The following is a 22,898-nucleotide window of genomic DNA, read 5'->3' on the forward strand; positions in this document are numbered from 1 at the left end:
AAAAAGCTTATTTATTTATTTGAGGGTGGGAGAGATTGAGAGAATGAGTGGGGGGAGGGGCAGAGAGATAAGCAGACTCCCTGTGGAGCAGGGAGCCTGATGTGGGACTTGATCCCAGGACCCTGGAATCATGACCTAAGCTGAAGGCAGACCCTTAACCCACTGAGCCATCCAGGCGCCCACATTGTGGTTTTGATTTGTATTTCCCTGATGGCTAGAGATGTTGAACATTTTTTCATGTGTCTGTTAGCCATTTGTATGTCTTTTTTGGAGAAATGTCAGTTCATGTCTTCTGCCCATTTCTTGACTGGATTATTTGTGTTTTGGGTGTTGAGTTTGAGAAGTTCTTTATAGATCTTGGATATCAGCCCCTTATCTGTAGTGTCATTTGCAAATATCTTCTCCCATTCCATGGGTTGCCTCTTAGTTTTGTTGACTGTTTCTTTGCTGTGCTGAAGCTTTTTATCTTGATGAAATCCCAAAAGTTCATTTTTGCTTTCTTGTACATTATTTTTGTCCTCCTTTGCCATGTAGTGCAGTGATACATGTTTGGTAGGTTCTAAATAAATATTTGTTGAATGAATGAGAGAGATAAAGAATCTTGCCAACAGTTGCCACAGGTGTTATACTGCCTCCCTCTACCTTGCTTAATCATGTAATTAACCACCTGAAATATTTCTAAAAATCAGATCATTGGTTATCATACTATTATTGTTTTTGTTTTGCTATGTAATGCATGAGTTTTTTGTATTAGATGATTTTAACTCTGATATGATACCTGCAAAGAAGGAACAAGCTGGATTTTGTTAAAAATAAATCAAAGAAAATACTCTGAATTCTAGCCTCTTGCCTTTTGTATTTTAGGAAAATATAACTTAAAGTTTTCTGAAATATAAGTTATTTTTTTTAAGATTTTATTCATTTATTTGACACAGAGAGAGAGAGAGAGCACAAGCAGGGAAAATGGCAGGCAGAGGGAGAGGGAGAGGGAGATGGAGAAGCAGTCTCCCGGCTGAGCAGAGAGCTCAACAAGGGGCTTGATCCCAGGACCCTGGGATCATGACCTGAGCCGAAGGCAGATGCTCAAGTGAGCCACCCAGGCACCCCTGATATATAAGGTTTTTAAAATGGTCAAAATATTCAGATAAATCATGAATTAAGGGGATGGTTCTGAATTGATGATTAGAACTCTGAATGTTGATCCAGTGGTCATAAAAGACTGATTGGATTGTAGAATTTAAATTGCAGATTGGTGATTGCCAGATACCGTGAACAAACTATAATAAGCAAAGGCCATTTTAAACATCTTACTTCCCATTTACAGTAGTTATTATGTTACACACTTTAAAATCAGCATTTTATCTACTCCCCCTATCAACCTGGTCAGATAAGTTTTGTGGACCCGTTTTTTACAGATACAGAAAACTGACATCTAGAAAGGTCAAATAACGACCAAAGTTACACATTTAGAATCTGCACAACAGGTCGTTTTGACTTCAGAATTCATGTTTTGAATCACTATGTTGTCCTATCCTATATTTTCCAATACTCAGTGTAATTTTTCTGTCATTTTAGAGCTTGACCAGACAGGAATTCTGGCAGCTGCTCCAGCAGAACTATGGCAATGAGCTAGGCTTAAGTGCTGAAGAGATGGAAAACTTGTCTCTGTCCATTGAGGATAATGTGCAGCCAAGGTAGAGCAAAATGTCTTGAAATTTCACGACTTATTAATCATTAATTCAAGCAGAATTATTTTAGACTTTACTAATTTAGAATTTCTGTTAATTCATCCTTGGGTGGAATTTACCTCTGTTCACTGTAGTGGAATGCAGTGAAAGGTGAGGACAGCGAGTAGTTTGCTAAATTGGTAAGCAAATACAGGACATATAAGGAAATGTTAGTTTTGTAACTATGCTATCTAGGATTTGCTTAAAGTGTGGTTTTAGTAAAGCTTTTTTTAAGGATCTGGAGAAGTACCTAGTGACATCTCTGATCGTATAGATAACAATAAAATAAATTAGTAATTATTTTGAAGGATACAAAGATAATTTGATGTTTCCTTGAGGAAACCCTAAAGTAGTGCTTGACGTGTAGTTGGCACTCGATGAATATCGAATGCATTAATGAAAGGAATTGATAGTACTATGGGGAATGCAAATAATTGTAATATAAGGTTGAAAATGATAAAGGCCAAAGAGCAATAGATAATGTAATAAAGAGATTCAGAGGTGAGAGAGATCATTTTTGACTGATTGTGATTCATTGGGAAGAATGGACATTTTTATTAACCTTTACAAGTAAAAGTGCATTTTGTCCAACGGTAATTGAGGTCATAGCAATAAAAACAATTAGGGATAATACATCAAATTCTATAGTAGACATTATAAGTGAAAGAAGCAAGTGAAAGGAGCAAATCCCTGAAGACCACATATTTTATGATTCCATTTATATGAAATGGAATCCAGAATGAGTGGATCCATAGAGACAGAAGGTAGATTAGTAGTGGCCAGAGGCTGGGAGGAAGGGAGAATGGGGAGTGATTGCTAATGGGTACAGGATTTCTTTTTGGGGCTGAACATGTTCTAAAACTATATAGTGGTGATCATGACTGTGCAACTCTATCACCAGTGTATTGTACACTGTATTGGGGTGAATTTTATGGTATGTGAATTATATCTTAATAAAACTCTTACTTAAAAATTCTGTAGCAAATAAATCTTAAAATAGAAATCTTTTAGAAGTCTCACTGTGTACATAATTTTTCCTTTATTTAGGTAGCCTTCTAGTTATGCTGATCCTCTTTATACTCAGCATCAACATTTTCATCTTTTTTATGTGGTTACACATACATATTTTATTAGTTTTCTGTAATGTTAAACATTTCCATTGTACTGCTCTTCTTGTGAAGTTTCCTAGTCTCTCTTAGGTGTTGGAGCTGGGTAGAAAAGCAGTTGACATAATGCAGAGAACCTTGGATTATGGTGGAGAAGATCTGGATACTAGTCTGGACTTGGCCACCAAGTAACTGCACAACCTCAAGCAAATCTCTTAGCCTTTCTGATCCTCACTTTACTCATCTCTGAAATGAGATGAGCTCCAAGGTCCCTGCCACCTCGAGGAGTTTCTACTCTTTGAAGAAGAAGGGAATGAATATTTTTGATGAGTTGCTTCATATTCTCTAAGGTCCAGCTTTTTGAAATCACCAGAGAAGCTGCTGTTTTCTTCTGGTGATTGAGTGCTTTCTCAGAGAATATGTGGCCAGATCCTCATTCCCTCTCCTCCTTTCCTCTTTCTTCCCATTACCCGAAAGAAGCGTATGTCTCAAACCTTTATTTCCTCAGCTCTTCCCATCTTCTTTGTCTTCATTTTCATTCTCTCTATCACTCTCTCCCTCCTCCTTTTTCCTTTCTGTATTTCTCCACAGCTCACTTCCATCCTTAAAATCCCCACATGCAGACACTCAGCTGCTGAGCTAGTCTCAAGGCCATTTTTCTTGTTGGGTCCCCTTAGCCCTGCCATTCTGCCTGGCCAAGAGTGACTTGGTGGCAGACCTAAGTATTATTTGGGTGGGGTAGAATAGGGGTGTTCCTTCCTTAGGATAACATGGCTAAAGATGATAGCCTGCTACTTTATTTTTAAAAAGCTTTAAGTCTCTATGTAGCAAAGATTACATAGGAATAATTGCTTAGTAAGTTTGAGACCTGGACATTAGATCAGTTGTACTCCTTTTATTGTTCATAGATTTTCCTTTCTTTATGTTCCTCCCTGAGATAGGAAAAGTAGGTCTCAGGACATTTGTTGTGGTCATGTTCCTATGACCATATGAAAGCTGTTCCTTAAACTTTGTTCTTAGGAAGGAGAAGAGCAAAAAGGTGGGCATGGACTAATTGATGGGGTCTGTGCTCAGATATCAGGAGCTCCCCCTCCTGGGAGGGACTCACCACCTCAGCTGGAACTGAATCAGAAGATCTGAAACTGCCTTCTGGTATTGACTGGCATCCAACAAACATCTACCCTGTACCTTTCAAAGCTGTGTGGTGGTCTATAACTGAAATTTAAACAAACTATAATACTCATTGTATTAGTTGTTGTTACAGCCGCTTGTACATGGTTAATTTTTTAATGGTTTCTAAAATTTATAAAATCTCATGTGAGCATGTTTTGTTTTCTGAAATGAAGTCAATTTGCATGTGATTTAAGAAGATGGCCTTGTTATAAGTAGGGCTTATTTGTTACATTGCAAAAACCCATTTGTTGTCAAAATGCTTTATAATAGCAAAGGACCTCAGTGGGGAGACTAAATCACTCATTTGTATAGAATTGACCTTGATTATATTTCTATAATGATGTGTTTCTTACAGAAGTCCAGGAAGAAGTAGCTTGGATGACTGTGGAGAGAGAGATGAAAAATTTTCCAAGTCCATCAGTTTTACCCGAGAATCAGTTAATCGGGTTTCAGAAGCAGAGTCAATTGATGGAAATCCACCAAAAGGGGTTAGTGCATGGTATCCCTTTTAAAATATATCTGATGCTGCTATGTGTTAATCGTAATGCAAGATCAAATAAAAATACACTGTACAAAATGTTTAAAAATTTAAGATGTCAGGCTGCTCCTTTATCTTAGGAGAAGGATTTTAAGTCTGTAAGTAGCAGAGGTTATATGGGAATAATACGTGGTTTTGTTCAGAGCTGGATATGGAGCAGAACTACCAGACAGTTTCCTGAGCATTTATAAGGGGGTTGGATGTCATTAAAGATATAATAATATAGAGGAATTCATAGTTAGCAGAATTTTTCTCAGATTAAGTGGAATATGTGGTAGAAAGAATCTGTTTTGAAGGGGGAGATGAGAACCCTGCGCTGCATGCTTGAGTAACAATGGGTGCTTCCTAAGTTGACTCTGAAAGCAGGCACATCTGGTTAATCTATAGTACTTAGTACTATAGTACTTAGTTTCTTCCTTTATTTTTTCAAGTATCATTATAAGCCCATTGCTTTTTTTTTTTAATTTCAGTGAGTTTCTATCACTTGAGTCATTATATTTATTATTTTAAATACTCGGTTTGTCTCCTCTGCCAACAGGAGCCACTTCAGATTGGCTTCTTTGTTTTTTAGAAATGATCAATAATCTTTGATGGCTTCCTTTCTTTCTAGCACAACTATGTGTCCCAGGCACACTTTGTACACTTACTGTCCCAGACTTAGTATCAACCATTTTCCTAATGGGCCATAGTTCTTAGTGAAGAGTGGCATTTGGAGACCACATTCTGAGTCATGAGGGGGCTCCTATTGTAGAGCTTTCGTTCTGCTGATTGGGGATGCAAGTCTGGGCCACAGCTGAATTTCTTGGTTTAAAGCAGAGCGTTGCTTTCAGATCCTATCTCTGCCACTTGCTGCCTGAATGCCCTTAAAGAAGTTAACCTAATTACTTAACATTTCTATACTTTCATTTTCTCAGCTATAAGATGAAGACAATAATACCCCATTGAGGTTTTAAATAAGGATTAAATGAATTAATATATGTGAAAGTGCTTTGAACGATCCCTAACACACATTAAGTATTCAATAACCATGAGCTATTACAATTGAAGGTGAATCTGCATGTAGCCAGCAAGGGACCTTTTCTACCTTCTCCCATGGAGCTCCCAGCATCTGTGAAGAAGTGTTGGGAAAACACTGAGACAGAATATGTAAAGGCCACCAAGTTACCAACTGGTTTCAGGCCACCGTCATACGTTTATCCCAGTCTGATTTTGTACTGTGGATTTCTTACAAAACTATTCATCTAGAGACCCTTAGGAACTTATTATTGGTACAAGGGAGGTGATTTGGGATGCCAATCTCTGTATATGTTCTCATCGAGAAAACCAAGCCACTCAATTTTAGGGAGGTACCAGGACAGGAGATCTCTTGCAATTTCCTGATCCTTTTACAAAAGCCTGACTTTGAGGACTGCATTCTCAAAACTACTAATCTTGAGTCTTTCTTACTACCGCCGTGACATCATCTTCTGTACCTGCTCTTACAATAGTTAATCCATTGGTTCTTGCCTAAAGGATGTTATATTTCCTTTAGGGAAAGGAAATGGAATATAGAGGAAGACTTTAACGTTTTAAGAGTGATCATATGTTCACTGATGTCTAGTATAGAGGTTTTTGGGTTATGGAATACAGGTAATATAGAAGTTCACTCCTTTTTTTTTTTTTGCATTCGAGAACAGTATAGTGAGGTTCTCAGATGTCAACAAATATCATATGTCACTTACTTTGTTTCATTTATACTTCCAAGAAAGTTAGAAATAACAAAAAGTGAAAAATAACATTTTTAAAAACATTTTTAAATGGAATTACAACTTTCCTAAGTTATAAAATTAATATTCTTTGGAAGAATTCAGGAAATATAGAAAAGAATGCAAAGAAATAAAAGTTGTCCAGATGCCAACCACTCAAAGACAGTGACTGTTACTTTTCCTAAAAGTATCTGTCCCTATTCTTTATAATAGGAACCGTATCTTAATTACAAACAACAGGAGAAATATGTGTGGAAACTTACTCTACTTAGGATTTGCTAAAGAGGTTCTGGGTCAGCTAAGTAAGCATGTTGCTTTGTAGTGTGAAACTCCAAAATAAATCAAATCTCAATTTTAGCAGTAATCTCTGCTTGAAGAATCAGTCCTCTGACTAGGGTAGTATAATCCTTTCATAAATTGTGTCTTGGGTCCCAGTTGTTATTCTGCTCTCTGAGTGGCCAATAGAAACCTGTCTCCTCCTTGGAGCTTCTGCCCTTCAGTGCTGCTCAAAGATCTCACGGGGCAGGAAGTGTAAGAATTAGAAATATGCTGTCTTTCATCTGCTTACAGACAGATAATGCAAGAAGGTACTTTGCTGTATTGTTTATATTTTTACACTGTTCTATTAAACCTAATTATAATACAGTTCTACTTGAATACTAATATAGCAATAGCATTCATACTTTAATGCCTAACATTAAATTTATTATAGAAATGACGTATCTTGATTAAATCATCCCCAGAAAGTATGGATAGTATGATATATTGAATATCTTTTAATGCCCAATTTCTTCGTCCCTTAATAGCAAAGCCAACTGTGTTCTTACAAGTTTGCTATGAAACTAATGTTTCCTGTTAATCCAGTCTCCTCTACTGTACTCTTACCTGACTCTTATCTATTTCTCTCCCTTTCCCCTGTAGTTACTGGTCTTGAGAATGGGGGAGTTCTCTTCCTTGAGATGATGGGGCAGGTATTGTTTGGGGATACTAATTGGGCTTGATTCCTCTCCCTTTCCCACCCCAAAGAACCTGCTGTTCCATTATTTTTGTCCCCTGCTCCCCTTTCCCTTCTGCTTAAGTGATTTACATGATGCTGTGAGTTCTTTTTATATGATGTTCTTCATAAATTTATTGTTCATTACTGTGTAAGAAGATGACTTTAGAATTTGTTGTAAGATAATATATTATTATTTATCAATATTTTATGGACTGTATTAGAAATGTGATGTAAACATAACAAACATTTTTCAAAGAGCTATATTTCAAACCATCTTTATTATTAAAGCTCCCTCCTTAAAATCTAAGCCAATAAATGTTTTTTTAACTGGATTGTTTGCCTTTTAGGGGTTAGGGAAAGAGGCACCCCAAAGTGAAAAACAGATAAAAAAGAGTCCTTTACTAACTTCAGAAAAGAGGTTAAGTAGAATGCCATCAAAATCACTGGACTTGAATAAAAATGAGTATCTTTCTCTGGACAAAAGCAGCACCTCAGATTCTGTTGATGAAGGTAAAGAATTTCTTATAAAGTTTAATAAGATTTCAGTTACATCTTTTAATGTTTATCTTTGTATTGGGTGAATGCAGATTGAGAATTTAGTTGCATTAAACACATTCTCACTCTATAAAGAACCAAAAGAAAGGTGGAAGTTAATAAAAAATAGTGGGAAGAAGCTGCTAGGTGTAACCCATCTCCACTTTTCAGCTTGGAATTTGAAGATTTCCATGAATGGAAAGGCAAATCTGAATAAAAATCTTCATAGTGTTATACACACCATAATTTACTTTCTTTTAACTACCAAAAAAAAAAAAAAAGAAAGAAAGAAAGAAAAAAGGAAGGAAAAGAGAGAGAGAGAGAGATACAAAAGTAGAAAATTGCTTAAAGGAAACTTTATAAGAAATCATGTTCTCTCTACCTTCTCTCAGTTAATACCTGGGGCTTGTCATACTTATTAAGTGGGCATTTTAAGGAATCTTTTTTTTTTTTTTTAACTGTAAGATTGTTGACATCTGAAACAGTGAAGTGGGGAGACATGGGGAAAGATACAGAAGAGTGACTGCTTTCCAATTTCAGGAAAGGGAGCAATGCCAGTGGATTTTGCTCTTTGTGCTTTCTGTCCAGCAATGCTCAGGTTATTAGCATGGGGACATTATAGTGATTTGGATCTGTGGGATATGATTGTATTCGCTAGTCCAGTTACTGTTCAGATTGGACCTGGTGTGGAAGCCCCTGAAGCCTTTTATTATAGTGAGAACCAAATCCGTGGAAGCCAAAACTAAATCCAAGTCAAATCTAAAATCAAATCCAAATCTCAAAGCAAACCAAGACCAAATCTATGAAAACCAAATCTAAATCAACTTTGGTTTGGGAACACTGTAGCAAGTATCTTTAATGAAAACTAGATCCATTGCTCTTGAATACATAAATAAAAATTCAGTAGTTCCTAAAAATCACAGAATGCACTAAGAAGACAGTTGTTGAATTCTTTTGAAAAGATAGTTGAGAATAAGTTCTTTTAAAAGGATTGAGCTCCATGAATGACTAGACTCTCTTAGTGTCCTTACCATTCGTGCTTTGGTATGCAGCAGTATGAATTAGTAATCTTGCCTGGCTGAACTTCTGACTTTAGGAAGGTCTGCTCTGGCACCCAGTGGCCACACAGGTAAGTGATGCCAAAACAGGGATTTCTTTTCCTCCTCTGTCTTACCTGCTCTTTTTTATAAGAATGGTTCTTAAAAAGAAGTTTCCTTATTGATCCTATCAAATTAACATTAATGATAAGCTTCATAAAGGGTAATATTAAATCTCATGTGAGCTGCATTCATATCTAGAAATAAAGAATAGCAGTAGTGTAGTTGCTGTATTGCATGGGAGCCCTGATCCCATGTCCTCCCTTGCTGGCGTTCCTTAAAGACTGGCTTTACAGCATTGAGACGTTACATACGGCATCCAGCCTTCTTTTGTGGAGGTTTTCTTTAAGGTGAACGGGATGACTTTTTTCTTATTAGATTATCATTACATAACAAATCAAGTACTTCCATTGCTTTCGCTAAGCAGATTTCAAAATCTCAGGCTTATCGGACCTATTATGTGCATTAAATTAATGAATCTATTTTTTAGTTTTTGGAAGTTGTGAGGTTGTGAAGACACTTGAAGTCAGTGAACTGGGGAAAATAAGAAAGGTCAAAAGAAGCAAACCATCCCAGGAAATTTGTGTGTGTATTTAGAGGGAGTTAGGTAGGTGGCAGATTATTTTAAACCCAATATCATTTTATTTAAAATGATAGTATTTTGGGGTGCCTGGGTGGCTCAGTTGGTTAAGCGACTGCCTTCGGCTCGGGTCATGATCCTGGAGTCCCTGGATTGAGTCCCGCATCAGGCTCCCTGCTGAGCAGGGAGTCTGCTTCTCCCTCTGACCCTCCCCCCTCTCATGTGCTCTCTCTCTCAAATAAATAAAATCTTTAAAAAAAATAAAATGATAGTATTTTGATCTACCATTGTGAGCACTCAGTGAGAAAATGAGAGGATTTTCTTTTTTCCTCTTTTCTGCCACCTATAGATTGTAATCTTTGGGAGGGGGGCACTGGACCATTTGAAGTAGAGACTCATGTATCCCTGAGAGGAATCAGCAAAGCAGTGCATCATGAAATATCTCACAGAGGGACCAGAAGCAGCTAGTTCAGTCCCTTTGATGTGGAGTTTAACTGAAGCCTGTGTAGGGAAAGTTAGCCTAGAATCTGCTTTGGCTTCTTTTTTTAATGGTCTTACTCTTTGGTAGGCAGTTTAGAACCCACCAAGATTGAAGGGTGCCTTTTTGGGAATATTTCTGTACTTCCAGAAATGGGTTTTGGGCTGCCAGCTCCTGAACAAAATGCTAAGCATTGTGTTTTAATCTCTTAAACCATATACGAACTTAAAAATTTGATATGTAATACTTCACAGAATAAGCTGTAGAACCTTGTTTATCCAGAGTCTTGTTGCTGACAAGCTTTCTTCAGCTTATTAACTACATGCCCAGTTTTGGGGAGGAGTTTAGAGCATATGAGAAGGTGCTAGGGGTTTCCTGGCAGATGAAGATGAGTTGACACAACGTATTCACATCTACAAGTGTAAGGACATTATGGCCATGTTTTCGGCCACAATATTTCTGTTGCTGTTAGGATTTACTTCTTTCACCTGCCCTGCTCTATCATGTCATGGATAGTCTGTGAAACCTCTGCCCCAGGAGGTAGAGCCTTGAGTGGAAACTGACAAGCTGTCTGAGGGCATGAGATGCCTGGGCTGTGTCATGAGAGTTAAATTTAATTTTATATAGCTGGGATTAGAACGTGTGGCAGGATTCCCTAACCAAAGTCACTTATGTTGAGAATGGAAGCTAAGTCAGGCAAAGATTAGGCTGGGGGAGGGGCACATAAGAATAGCAAAATTGAAATCCGTGACCTATAGCTGACAGAACAAGATGAATGGGAAAGCCAAGCAAAGAAAAACAGGAATCAAATATCAGGTGATGCTTATTAATTACTAAATGTGAGGACAAGTAGACCTCTGGAGAAAGCTTAGCAAAAGCCATGAAATAGTCTAGCACATCAGGGAAGCAGCCATGAGACTAAACCAGGTAACCCTGACATAGTTACCTGAGTCAGGTTTTTGAACAATGCTCTCAAATTGAACTTGGTTTTTCAGATGCAAAGAAAACCCTCAATCTGAGTCAAGAAGACAGCAGGTCACCAGTTTTTGGAAGATAGAAGATATAACAAATTGTGTGTCCTTAGTTACTCAAACTCCAAATCATATGCTGTTCTTGCATACCTACCTAGTACATTTTTTGTGAATCCTCAAAACACTGTCAACATATGTTTTATTCCTTTATGCCCATGTCCTCTCATATTTATTTATCTGTCTCACTTTTCCCATCATTTCCACTGGCCAAAAACTGATAGATTTGAAAATTTTCAATTCAAGAAATATTCCTTCTTTATTGGAAATAGTAACCTGCTACCAGGTTGAGTGGTGTTCCTTTCCCCACTTGAAATACCACTTGCTAGGGGCGCCTGGGTGGCTCAGATGGTTAAGCGTCTGCCTTCAGCTCAGGTCATGATCCCAGAGTCCTGGGATCAAGCCCCGCATCGGGCTCCCTGCTCAGCGGGGAGCCTGCTTCTCCCTCTCTCCCTGCTCATGCTCTCTCTCTCTCTCTGTATCTCAAATGAATAAAAAAAAAAAAAAAGAAATACCACTTGCTAGCTTCATATGTTACAACAATATTATTGGTGATGGTACCTGTACAGGAGGCTTTAAAGTACTGTGAATGTCATAAATATATAATCCCAGGTGGAAATAGTTTATTTCATGTCCTTACTTCTTTGAATTAATTTACATACAAAAGGTATTAATAATTTCCAATGGTAGTACCATGAATTCTATTCTATCAGTCATAATACAGAACAATTTAATAATGGAGTTTAAGTGAAATATGAAAATATATTAAAATGTTTATATGAGTGTAATTTTCTTTCCTTCATAATTGTGAACAAGAAACTTACTTTTGAAAAATGACAGTTTGAGAACTCCTTAGAGAAATGACTGCTTCTAGGGCTGAGGTGGGGAATACACAAAATGAAGCTGGAGTACTTTGTAGGCCCAGAAATAAAGAAATGCTTAAAAAAAAAAAGGAGTATCAAAAGGCCATAGGAGTCAACCTGAAAGAGCTCCTAATGGCCAAAGTAAAAAAATTTGATCAACAAAATAAATAATGATAGCACTGGATTATAACCTAAAGTATAAAATAACTATTCATGAGTCCATACTGATATAAATGATCAAATAAATATGTAAATAGGGGAGAAAGCACAAGTTTCAAATAATATACATAGATACTCCCCCTTCCAGGAGGTGGAGCTTAATTCTCCTTCCCTTGAGTGTGGGCTGAACTTAGTGACTCATTTCTAACAAACAGAACATGGAAAGATGAACATGGTAATGTTTACAGTGGAAGAACCTGCCAGATGCCACCTTAACCAAGTGATCATGGTTACCATTTTCATAAATCATGTTGATAGCCCGGATCCCCTGAGTCTGATGAGAAGGGCACTTCACCTTTGCAGGCATTCCTCCCCAAATTCACAACCCCAGTCTAATGGTGAAAAAAAGACAGACAAACCCAAATTGAGGGACATTTTACAAAATACCTAACCAGTGTTCTTCAAGTGTGTAAGGCCATTAAAAAACAAGGAAAGAACGAGGGACTGTTATAATTGGAGGAGACGAGGGAGATAAACAACTAAATGCAATGTGGCATTTTGGATTGGATCCTTGTACAGAAAAAGGATATTACTGGGAAAGGGTGGGAATAACACCCAGCTTCATTAGTTATAAATTAAAAATTATTCCAAAATAAAAAGCTAAAAAATATGGTTGTACAATGAAAGTCCTATAAATAAAAATTGATCCTAATATACTTTTTTTAAGCATCTTCAGTAGTTATTCAAAAATAGTTATTTAACACTTACATGCCAAGTACATAATGTATACAGGTGTTTAAAATTGACATGGTCTCTACTCACATGGAACGTAGACTCTTATGCAGGAGAGAGGTAATAAACAAGTCAATAAGCCAATAAAGATATAATTACAAATAGAGATAAGATCTGTGAGGGAAATGAGCAGGATCAATAGAATCACCTATACTTATCTGCTTTCTTTGTGAATATATGAATTATTTTTACAATGAACATATATTCTATTTCAGAAAAAGCTATTTTTCAAGCCTAATTGGGAAGTTATCTCACAAAACCTTAGCACATTACCTAGTTTCAGTGATTTATTTCTATACCAAAGGAGCCATTATTTGAAATTGCCATGCCTAGCTTTTGCCTACATATAGTATTGTTGCAGGGAAAAGGTAAATCAATATCTGCCTGATAGCCCTAAGTTCTTTGCACCTGTAGCAAAATAGACACAAATCATTTAATGAGGGAGAAAAATCAATAGTTGGGATGAAGGCAGAGCTAGAAGAATTTTTCTGATTCTTAGACTACTGCCTTTACTTGACCAGACTGCTTCCCAATGGCTTAATATTGACAGATGCTCTACACAGATATTTCTTAGAACATGATATCTGTAATATGGGGAGCTTTTGTCACAGTTTTTATTCTGTATTGATGGACCATAATCTTGGAGATAATAAATAATCCCAGTCCTGAAATCATTAAAATTTCACATTGGATTGCTTTACTCTATTTCCTTTACCAGGCTCTTATTCCTGGCTGTCTTTTTCCTTCTCTTTTCTTTTTTAACCTCCTTTCCTTTCCCTTCCCTTCCCTTCCCTTCCCTTCCCTTCCCTTCCCTTCCCTTCCCTTCCCTTCCCTTCCCTTCCCCTCCCTTCCCTTCCCTTCCCTTCCCCTCCCTTCCCTTCCCCTCCCCTCCCCTCCCTTCCCTTCCCTTCCCCTTCCCTTTTCCCTTCCCCTTTCCCTTTCTCTTTCCCTTTCCCTTCCATTCCCATTCCATTCCATTCTTCTAAATTAAACTCCCGGCAGTATAAAATAGAGGTTAAGTTTGTGTGCCCTGGAGCTGCAGTAAATTCAAGTTCCATTTCAGTCACTCACTAGTTATGGAGCTTTGGCAATTCTGTTCCTCAGTTTTCCTCATCTATATGATGAGATGATGATGATATCACCCATCTCCCAGGTTTGCTGTGAGGATAAGATGAATGGATACTTGTAAGATGCTTAGTATAATGCCTGACTTACAGTAAGTACCCTATAAGCATGGGCTATTTTATATAATGTTTACAGGGAACATGAGGAGAGGTGAGCAGATATTGTTTCTTTATTTGCTACCAGTAGTTTTCAACATCATTATCATTATCAGGTTCCCAGAAAAATGTGATATTCCATTATTTAGCTTTGAAGAATACTTTTCAGAAGGATTTCTTAGTTCTTTTGTGTGGTATTGGGAATAGGTTGTGAATACAATGATACTTATCTTGGGGCAGTCAGCTTTAAATCAGGCTGGAAGCATTATTCAGCTGACTGGGTTAGTGAGTGCAGCAGATGTTAGAGCCATTCATTATTTAATATTTACTGAATGTATGAGCATTCAGAAATAGGACCTGCTAATTGCTGTGGTAGACACACTCCTATGTGTCCCAGTATTAACCTTGTCACTTTTGAAATACTCTTGAGAGATATATTGTGGAAGTTTGGTATCATTCAAGTTAGATATTTTTGTATCTTTTGGGTTTTGATGACTGAAATATTGATCATATATAGTTTAATTAGATATATATTATGTATACTTACATATAGTACCTATGTATATAATGCCAAATTAGAGTTTTAATAGTGTTTTGGAATGTGCTGATAATTGTAATCACATTTAAAAACCATTTTGTGCCAAAACAAACAAAACAAAATCTTGAAATTACCATTCCTTGGTTTCTTCCCTTTCAGTCTTGTGGTTTGTTTGTTTCCCCAGAAAATATTCCTGAGAAAGATCTTCATGGAAGACTTTATATCAACCGTGTTTTTCATATCAGTGCTGAGAGAATGTTTGAATTGCTCTTCACCAGTTCACGCTTTATGCAGAGATTTGCCAATTCTAGAAATATAATCGGTTGGTCTTGTGTCTATCTAATGATAAATATGGGAGAATTTTATTATCCTTTAAGAGTTGAGCCTGTATAAATTGATTTATGTTGTCAGGGGGAAAATTAATCTTTGATTTTATTTTGGTGATATATGAATTGGTATTTAAGCATTTTGGTTAAATTTACATGTAAACATTGACTAATTGTTCAGTTAGTCAGATCCTACCTACAATTAAGTTCAAACTCTTTGAAACTAAAACTCCATTTATTTATTAATGTAACAGTTCAGTTGGGTTGAACCTTATTTAAAAGGATTCCATTGTGGAACAGTTGGATTCTAGTAGGGTATAAATTGATACAGTCACTTTGCAAAATGGTTTGGCAGTAAGCTGAACATAAAAATTCTCTCTGATTCAACAATTCTACTAGTAGGTATGTATCCTTCAGAAGTGGATACATGTGTACTCTGAATGACATGTACTATAGTGTTCATGGCAGCATATTTATAATGGTCCCAAAACAAAACAGCCCAAATATCCACCAGTTACTAGAATGGATAAACAAATTGTGTATGTTCACACAAAAGAATACTGTATAGCAATGAAAAAACGCAAATTGCTGTTTCTTATAACAATATCAGTAAATCTTACAGATTTAATGTTAAGCAAAAGAAGCCAGACACAAAAGAGTACATACTATGATTTCTTGATAATAATGTTCAAAACAGGCAAAACTAATTTATGGACACAGAATCAGCATAGTATTTACTGTGTGGAGAGTTGGGTGGGTAAAGAGTGGGAGGGAACTTCTGGGATGTTGGTAAAGTCTATCTTGATCTGGGTAGTGGTACACATGTATGTTTTCTTTGTGTAAATTCATGGAGCTATACACTTCAGATTGCAGTATCTATGGTATATCTCAATGAAAATACAAAAAAAAAGATTCCAGTTAGGAAATTAGTTATACTCATAAAAAGGATTTCATTGATTATATGTTGAAAGTTCTATTTTGGTAAACATCTCAAATAAGCTTATAGTTAGTTTGAAACTGAATTTCTCCTAAATATTCCAATATATTTTATAAACTTTGGGAGCACATGGTTTCGCTTGCTATAATTTTCTATAGCAAACAGTAGCAGCAGAGATTCATATAAGTTGAGTCATTTGATACAGTCAGAGAGAAAGTTATTCTGCAGTCAATTTATTATTTATTTTTATTTTTTATCTTTTTTAAGATTTAATTTTTATTTTTCGACAGACAGAGAGACAGTGAAGAGAGGGAATGCAAGCAGGGAGAGTGGGAGAAGCAGGCTTCCTGCCGAGCAGGGCGCCCGATGCAGGGCTCAATCCCAGGACCCTGGGATCCTGACCCAAGCCAAAGGCAGACGCTTATCAACTGAGCCACCCAGGCACCATCTACAGTCAATTTAAATATAGTTCATAATTGAACCACTTTATTAACCATTAAATATTATTGCTTTATGTGAAACTTCTATGTAAACATAACTACATGTTCATAGAATATATCATTGATATAGATTCTAGGTACAAAAAATACCTTTTTCTTAGTATTCAGAGAGTATAGCAAAGTGATTTCTCATTGATAGCTATTGAGTCCTGTGATTATGTTAAGAACTTTATGTTTAAAAAAATCATTTTTTTCTGTTCTTCTAGTTTTAAGAATGTGGAATATCTGAGGGATATAAATTTTCCTCTTCCCTCAGTAACTTATGTTTAACTATATCTCTTCTGAATCTATTTTGTATTTTCCTGCTATTCGTGTCTATCTGGAGAACTTGATATTTCAGAAGAGCTGAATATGTTATTTTTCTTAATTTTCTAAGATGATGCCTGTTGATATTGCACTGCCATTGTTATGGCTGAAAAGGCCCATGAAGGACTAGCATGGTATTCCATGCTGGTACAAAATGAAGTTTTTTTTTTTAATAGATTTTATTTATTTATTTGAGAGAGAGAGCAAGGGGAGGGGCAAAGGGGAAGGGAGAGAGAGAATCTCAAGCAGACTCCACACTGAGCACAGAGCTCAACTTGATGCATGATCCCAGGACCCTGAGATCATGACCTGAGCTGAAATTAAGAGTAGGAGCCACCCAGGTGCCCCTGAAGTTTATTCTTTGACTCACAACTGTATTAGGTGTCTGATATCATATCTAGCTTCAATATGGATGACCATATTTGCTATCTGATGTTATAAGTGGCTTTTGGAAGCAAAGTCTTCTGACTAATTACAAGTATAAGCAGTAATAGGAATGTTGCTATTTAGACCTAGAATTAGTGAGAAGGTTTGCTCCCAAAGAGATAATCTGTTTATGATTACACACCATTCTGCTATCTTCTGAACTTGTTACCTGGTAATCAAAGTTCAGTTTCCAAGGCTTCTTTTTATTTTTATTATTTTTATTTTTTTAAAAAGATTATTTATTTATTTGATCAAGGGAGAGAGCACAAGCAGGGGGAGCAGCAGAGGGAGAGGGAGAAGCAGGCTCCCTGCTGAACAGGCAGTCCAATATGGGGCTCAATCCTAGGACCCTGGGATTGACCTGAGCCAAAGGCAGACACTTAACCAACTGAGCCACATAGGTACCCCACAAAGCCTTCTTTTTAATAATATTAAGAAATATTTCTTTTTAACAGAAAGATTTGTATATAGTCAATTGTGGATTTAATTTCAGCACTAAGATGGTACTATTGGATTTTTTTTTAATTACAGAGCTTTTAAATAGGTATTCATTTAAATTTTTGTTTACAGCTTGTGATACTACTTTTATAATTCAAAACTAAGTGTTAAGTCTTCCTATTCAACTTTTTAATTTTGAAAATTGTAAAACTTCAGAAAAGTTGCATGAGTAGTATAATAAAACCCATATGACATTCCCAAGATTCACCAATTTTTTTTGTGGCAAAGTGTACATAACATAAAGTATACCATTTGAACCATTTTTAAGTGTTCAATTCAGTGGCATTAAGTACATTCCTGTTGTGCAACCATCACCACCATCCACCTCCAGAACTGTTTCATCTTCCCAAACTGCAACTCTACCTATTAAATCATAATTCTCCATTCCCCCTACTCCCAACTGCTGATGATCACCATTCTCCTTTGTGTCTTTATGAATTTGACTGCTTTAGATACCTCATATAAGTGGAACCACACAATATTTATCCCTTTGTGTCTGGCTTCTTTCTATTTTTTTTTAAGATTTTATTTATTTATTTGAGAGAGAGTGAGAGAGAGAGCACAAGCAGGGGCAGAGGGAGAGGGAGAAGCAGACTCCCCACTGAGCAGGGAGCCCAAAGCGGGGCTCAATCCCAGAATTCTGGGATCATGACCTGAGCCAAAGGCAGCCGCTTAACCGACTGAGCCACCCAGGCATCCGTGTCTGGCTTATTTCACTTAGTATGTCTTTAAGGTTTATCTATGTTGTAGCGTGTATCAGAATTTCATTCCTTTTTAAGGCTGAATACTATTCAATTGCATGTATATTGCACATTTTGCTTATCCATTCATACATTGATGGAGTTTTCAGTTGTTTCTACTTTTTATTGTGAATAATGCTGCTGTGAACACTGATATACAAATCTCTGTTTGTGTCCCTGCTTTCAATTCCTTTGGGTATATACCTAGAAGTGGAATTACTGGATCATAGGTAATTCTATGGTTAGCTTTTTGAGGAACGGCCATACTGTTTTCCATAGTGGCTGCATCATTTTACATTCTGCCCAGCAATGTATAATTACTCCACATCCTTGCCAGCGCTTGTGATTTTCAGTCTTTGTAATAACAGCCATCCTAATGGGTGTGAAGACTCACTAATTTAAAAACTTTATTACATCAAAGGAGTCACAGAATATTCTGCAATTCCTGCTTTTTTATTATCTTAACTCAGTGTATCAAAATGGCACATGTGTCCTTTGTATAGTGTTGCCATTTTTTCTTATATTTTCATCCCCAATTTTTTCTATCATGATGAGCTTTACTTAGGTATTGGGGGGCTTGATTATTCCAAAATATTGTTAATTATATGATGTTATGGTATTCAGTAGGATTGTTGGCAACATTGGTGACAATACAAGTGGAAGACATACTTTTATCCTTGTTAATAGTTGCTTTGTTAAATAATATGCAGTTTTAACAATAGAATTCAATGATGTCTTAAAATTCTGTTGCTATTTAATAATGGATTATTTGTATAATTTATAATTTTTTTGAAACAGACTGACATATCAATTTTTTGAAAATTATTTTAAAGTAACTTTTATATCTTTCATATACAACTAAAAAAATTATTTTTTACAGCAAATTCTGTATGGTAGGGGTACCTGGCTGCTCAGTCATAAGAGCATGCAACTCTTGATCTTGGGGTCATGAGTTCAAGCCCCATGTTGGGTGTAGAGATCATAAAAAATAAATAAATAAATAAATAAATAAATAAAATAATATATATATTACAAAATTTTGCATGGTAGATTCTATAGTTTGTGATGCTCCCTTTTTAGTTTAAAGATTTTTCCAGATATTCAAAAGGCAGCTTTGGGGTCCCTCAAAAAATCTGGGACCTATCTGTATGAAAGAAGTTGAGTAAAATTGGCTATATCTTAAAGCTTGCTTCATTTTTTTTGATGATGGGTAATGGGTTAGATAAAGACTTCTATATTTTAGGATGCTGACAAATAGCAGTCAAACATACTAATTGCCTAAGTCCATGAGTGCTAACAGCATTAGGTGATTTAGTCAGATCTTTGAAAAGAGTTCACGCTGCTGTTACTAGGAATCTAGTCTTTGGCTTGTTAAATGATCTTCGCTGTATGGTGCTGTGTTCTAAAAATATATATGTATGTTCAAAGTATGTTTTTACTCACTGTGTTATTGTTTTTTTAAATAAAGATTTTATTTATTAGAGAGAGAGAGAGCGCGCGCGCGTGCAGGTGGGGGCGGCAGAGGGAGAGGGAGAAGAAGAAGCAGACTCCCTGCTGAGCATGAGCAGATACCAGGCCCCTGAGATCATGACCTGAGCCAAAGGCAAATGCTTAACCAACTGAGCCACTCAGGCATCCCTCACTGTGTTATTATTAAGCAAATAAGAGGATTTTAACCAAGATCTTGCCATAAATACAGAGAGATTTTCTTATAGCTTTCTTAATTATAGAAATGTTATATAGTTATTTATATTCCATAGCCCCCTCCTTGATTAAAGATTTTGACAGATAAGCCATTAACATTACATGATTTCTCATTAATGTGATTTTTCCACAAGTTGGGATCAAGGGCTTATTTTTGCATAATGGCAAATGTCTTTCAAGGTTTTGTCCTCAATAATGGGAATGTTAAAGTGTTGTTTTGTTTGTGTTTGATAAGGCAGGTGCCATTACTTCTCTTCCCAGGTACTGGGAACTTCAAAATGAAGACTAGAGATGAAACAACTTTTAATTTTCTTTTCTAAAGAAAAAAAACGTATTAATAGACCACAATTAGAAGTAAATGGATCAAAGATGGGGAATATGTCACATACAAGAATAGTGCCTTACGTTTAATTTTATTTTCCTTTATTGTTGAAATGATAACACAGTCATAATGAAGTTAGGACTGGCCAAAAAAATTTAAATAATTAAAAACTACTTCTTTCCATTAATCATCAGGAAAATGCAAATCAAAACCACAATGAGGTATCACCCCACACCTGTCAGAATGGCTAGAATCAGAAACACAGGAAATAACAAGTGTTGGCAAGGATGTGGAGAAAAAGGAACCTTTGTACAGTGTTGGTGGGAATGCAAATCAGTGCACTCACTGTGGATAACAGTATGGAGTTTCCTGAAAACAATTAAAAATTACCGCATGATCCAGTATTTCCATTACTGGATATTTACACAAAGAAAATGAAGACACTAATTCAAAAAGATATATGCACCCCCATGTTTATTGCAGCATCATTTACAATAGCAAAGATATGGAAGCAACCCAGGTGTCCATCAATTGATGAATGGATAAAGAATGGTGTGTGTGTGTGTGTGTGTGTGTGTGTGTATAATGGAATATTACCCAGCCATAAAAAAGGAATGAGATTTTGCCATTTCCAACGACATGGATGGACAAGGAGGGGTATAATGCAAAGTAAAATAAGGCAGAGAAAAACAAATACCATATGATTTCACTCATATCCAGAATTTAAGAAAACAAAAGAAAAAACAAAGAACAAAAGAGACAAAAAGCCAGAGTTAAATACAGAGAACAAGCTGGTGGTTGCCAGAGGGAAGGTGGGTGGGGGATGGGCAAAATATGTGAAGGGTATAAAGAGTACATTTATCATAGGTAAAGTATAGAATTGTTGAATCATTATATTGTACACCTGAAACTAATATAACACTGTATGTTAATTATACTTAAAAAAAAACCTCTGGTTCCATTTTAAGTTGTAGTCTTCAGATTTTTAGAACCAACTCTCTTTTTATGTTTGCTGTGAGTAGATGTAGTGTCCACCCCTTGGAAAGTAGAACCTGGAGGTGATCAACTGAGAACCATGACCTACACTATAGTCCTTAATAATCCACTTACTGGAAAGTGCACTGCTGCCACTGAAAAGCAGGTATGTCTACTTTGTCAGTGTTCCAAAATAATCATGTGTGGGAAGAGAGAAGATGCTTATCATAGTCACCAGTTTACAAGATAATTTTAAGAAACAAGTGGCAAAAAAAAAAGGGAGGAGAAACTGTCAGATTAAAAAGAGATTTAAGAGGCATATCAACCAAATCAACACAATCCTAATTCAAACAAACCAAGTAAAAATATATTTATGAGATTTAAGGAATTACTAACTTTTACATGTAATAATGGTACTGTAGCTATATTTTAAAGAAAAGATTATCTTTTAAAGAGATACCATAAAGAAATTGTAAAGAGATACACAGGCATATTTATGAATAAAATCATACTGATGTCTGGGGTATCCTTTAAAGTTAATCTAGCCAGGCAGAGCATGGTGGTGGAGGGAGGGAATGTGGGGGTGGGGTACAGATGAAGCAGGACTGAGCAAGAGTTAATGTTGTTGAAGCCAGCTGATGAGTTTATGAGGGTTCATTAGACTTAATTTCTACTCTTGTGTGTGTTTGAATTTTTTCATAATAAATGGTTAAAATAGAACACTACTAGAATCTGATATACAGGATCACGTCAAGAGTTAGGGCCAAATAACTAGAGGGCTGCAGTGATGTATGGGAAGAGATTATAAGATAGTCAGTGCTCTACTCAGTGGCCAGCATGGCACTGTCTTTATAGTGGAGTTTGTGTTTGATCAAATTGTATTGAAGTATAGTGTATCTGTTCTGGTGGCTCAGTTGGTTAAGCATCTGCCTTCAGCTGAGGTCATGATCTCAGGGTCCTGGGATGGAGCCCCACGTTGGGCTCCCTGCTCATTCAGGAGCCTGCTTCTCCCTCTCCTTTTGCCCCTCCCCCTGCTTGTGCTCTCTCTCAAATAAACAAATAAAATCTTAAAAAAAAAAGAAAATATCTTAATGTCTGAACTAGTTATGTGATTGTGGCTTTTGTCCAGTATTAAAAGGACTTAAATTTTTTTCAAAAGATTTTCTTTCTTTTTTTTTTTTAAGATTTTATTTATTTATTTGACAAAGGGAGACTGCGAGAGAGGGAACACAAGCAGGGGGAGTGGGAAAGGGAGAAGCAGGCTTCCCGCTGAGCAGGGAGCCCGACGCGGGGCTCGATCCCAGGACCCCGGGATCATGACCTGAGCCAAAGGCAGACGCTTAACAACTGAGCCACCCAGGTGCCCCTTCAAAAGATTTTCAAACATTTAAGAAAAGTTTGGTATTTTGATATTGGGGTCTTTGATAACCTTGAAAAGGTATGGTTAAAATGAGGAAGGATTGGCCAGCAACCACCCCAATCCTGTTTAGGGAAAACAGTGTTTTCTTTGGTTGTCCTTTTCCTTCACTTTTTTGGTGAAGGGTGATTGTTAAATTTTTAAGAATTTTGGTGTGGATCCTTGCTTCATT

The 22,898-nt window shown here is 36.5% G+C and overlaps 1 protein-coding gene across 4 annotated transcripts in view; it reads left to right on the top strand.

Annotated features, from left to right (window-relative positions):
- Positions 1 to 22,898, top strand: part of GRAMD1C (GRAM domain containing 1C) — an 84,194-nt gene that overhangs the window by 49,186 nt on the left and 12,110 nt on the right. For 3 of the 4 annotated variants that reach the window (XM_025874486.2, XM_073893523.1, XM_025874490.2), the window contains 5 exons: positions 1,576 to 1,694; positions 4,362 to 4,494; positions 7,634 to 7,796; positions 14,760 to 14,897; positions 21,357 to 21,475. In XM_025874486.2, coding sequence (XP_025730271.1) covers positions 1,576 to 1,694; positions 4,362 to 4,494; positions 7,634 to 7,796; positions 14,760 to 14,897; positions 21,357 to 21,475 — 672 coding nt within the window. The remainder of the gene's footprint in view (positions 1 to 1,575; positions 1,695 to 4,361; positions 4,495 to 7,633; positions 7,797 to 14,759; positions 14,898 to 21,356; positions 21,476 to 22,898) is intronic. The other variant, XM_073893522.1, reaches the window with a different exon arrangement.

The sequence above is a fragment of the Callorhinus ursinus genome, unplaced genomic scaffold (genome assembly GCF_003265705.2).
Source record: "Callorhinus ursinus isolate GAN/ISIS: 27379988/994484 unplaced genomic scaffold, GSC_fseal_2.0 scaffold1, whole genome shotgun sequence".
In the NCBI taxonomy this organism is placed as follows: Eukaryota; Metazoa; Chordata; class Mammalia; order Carnivora; family Otariidae; genus Callorhinus; species Callorhinus ursinus.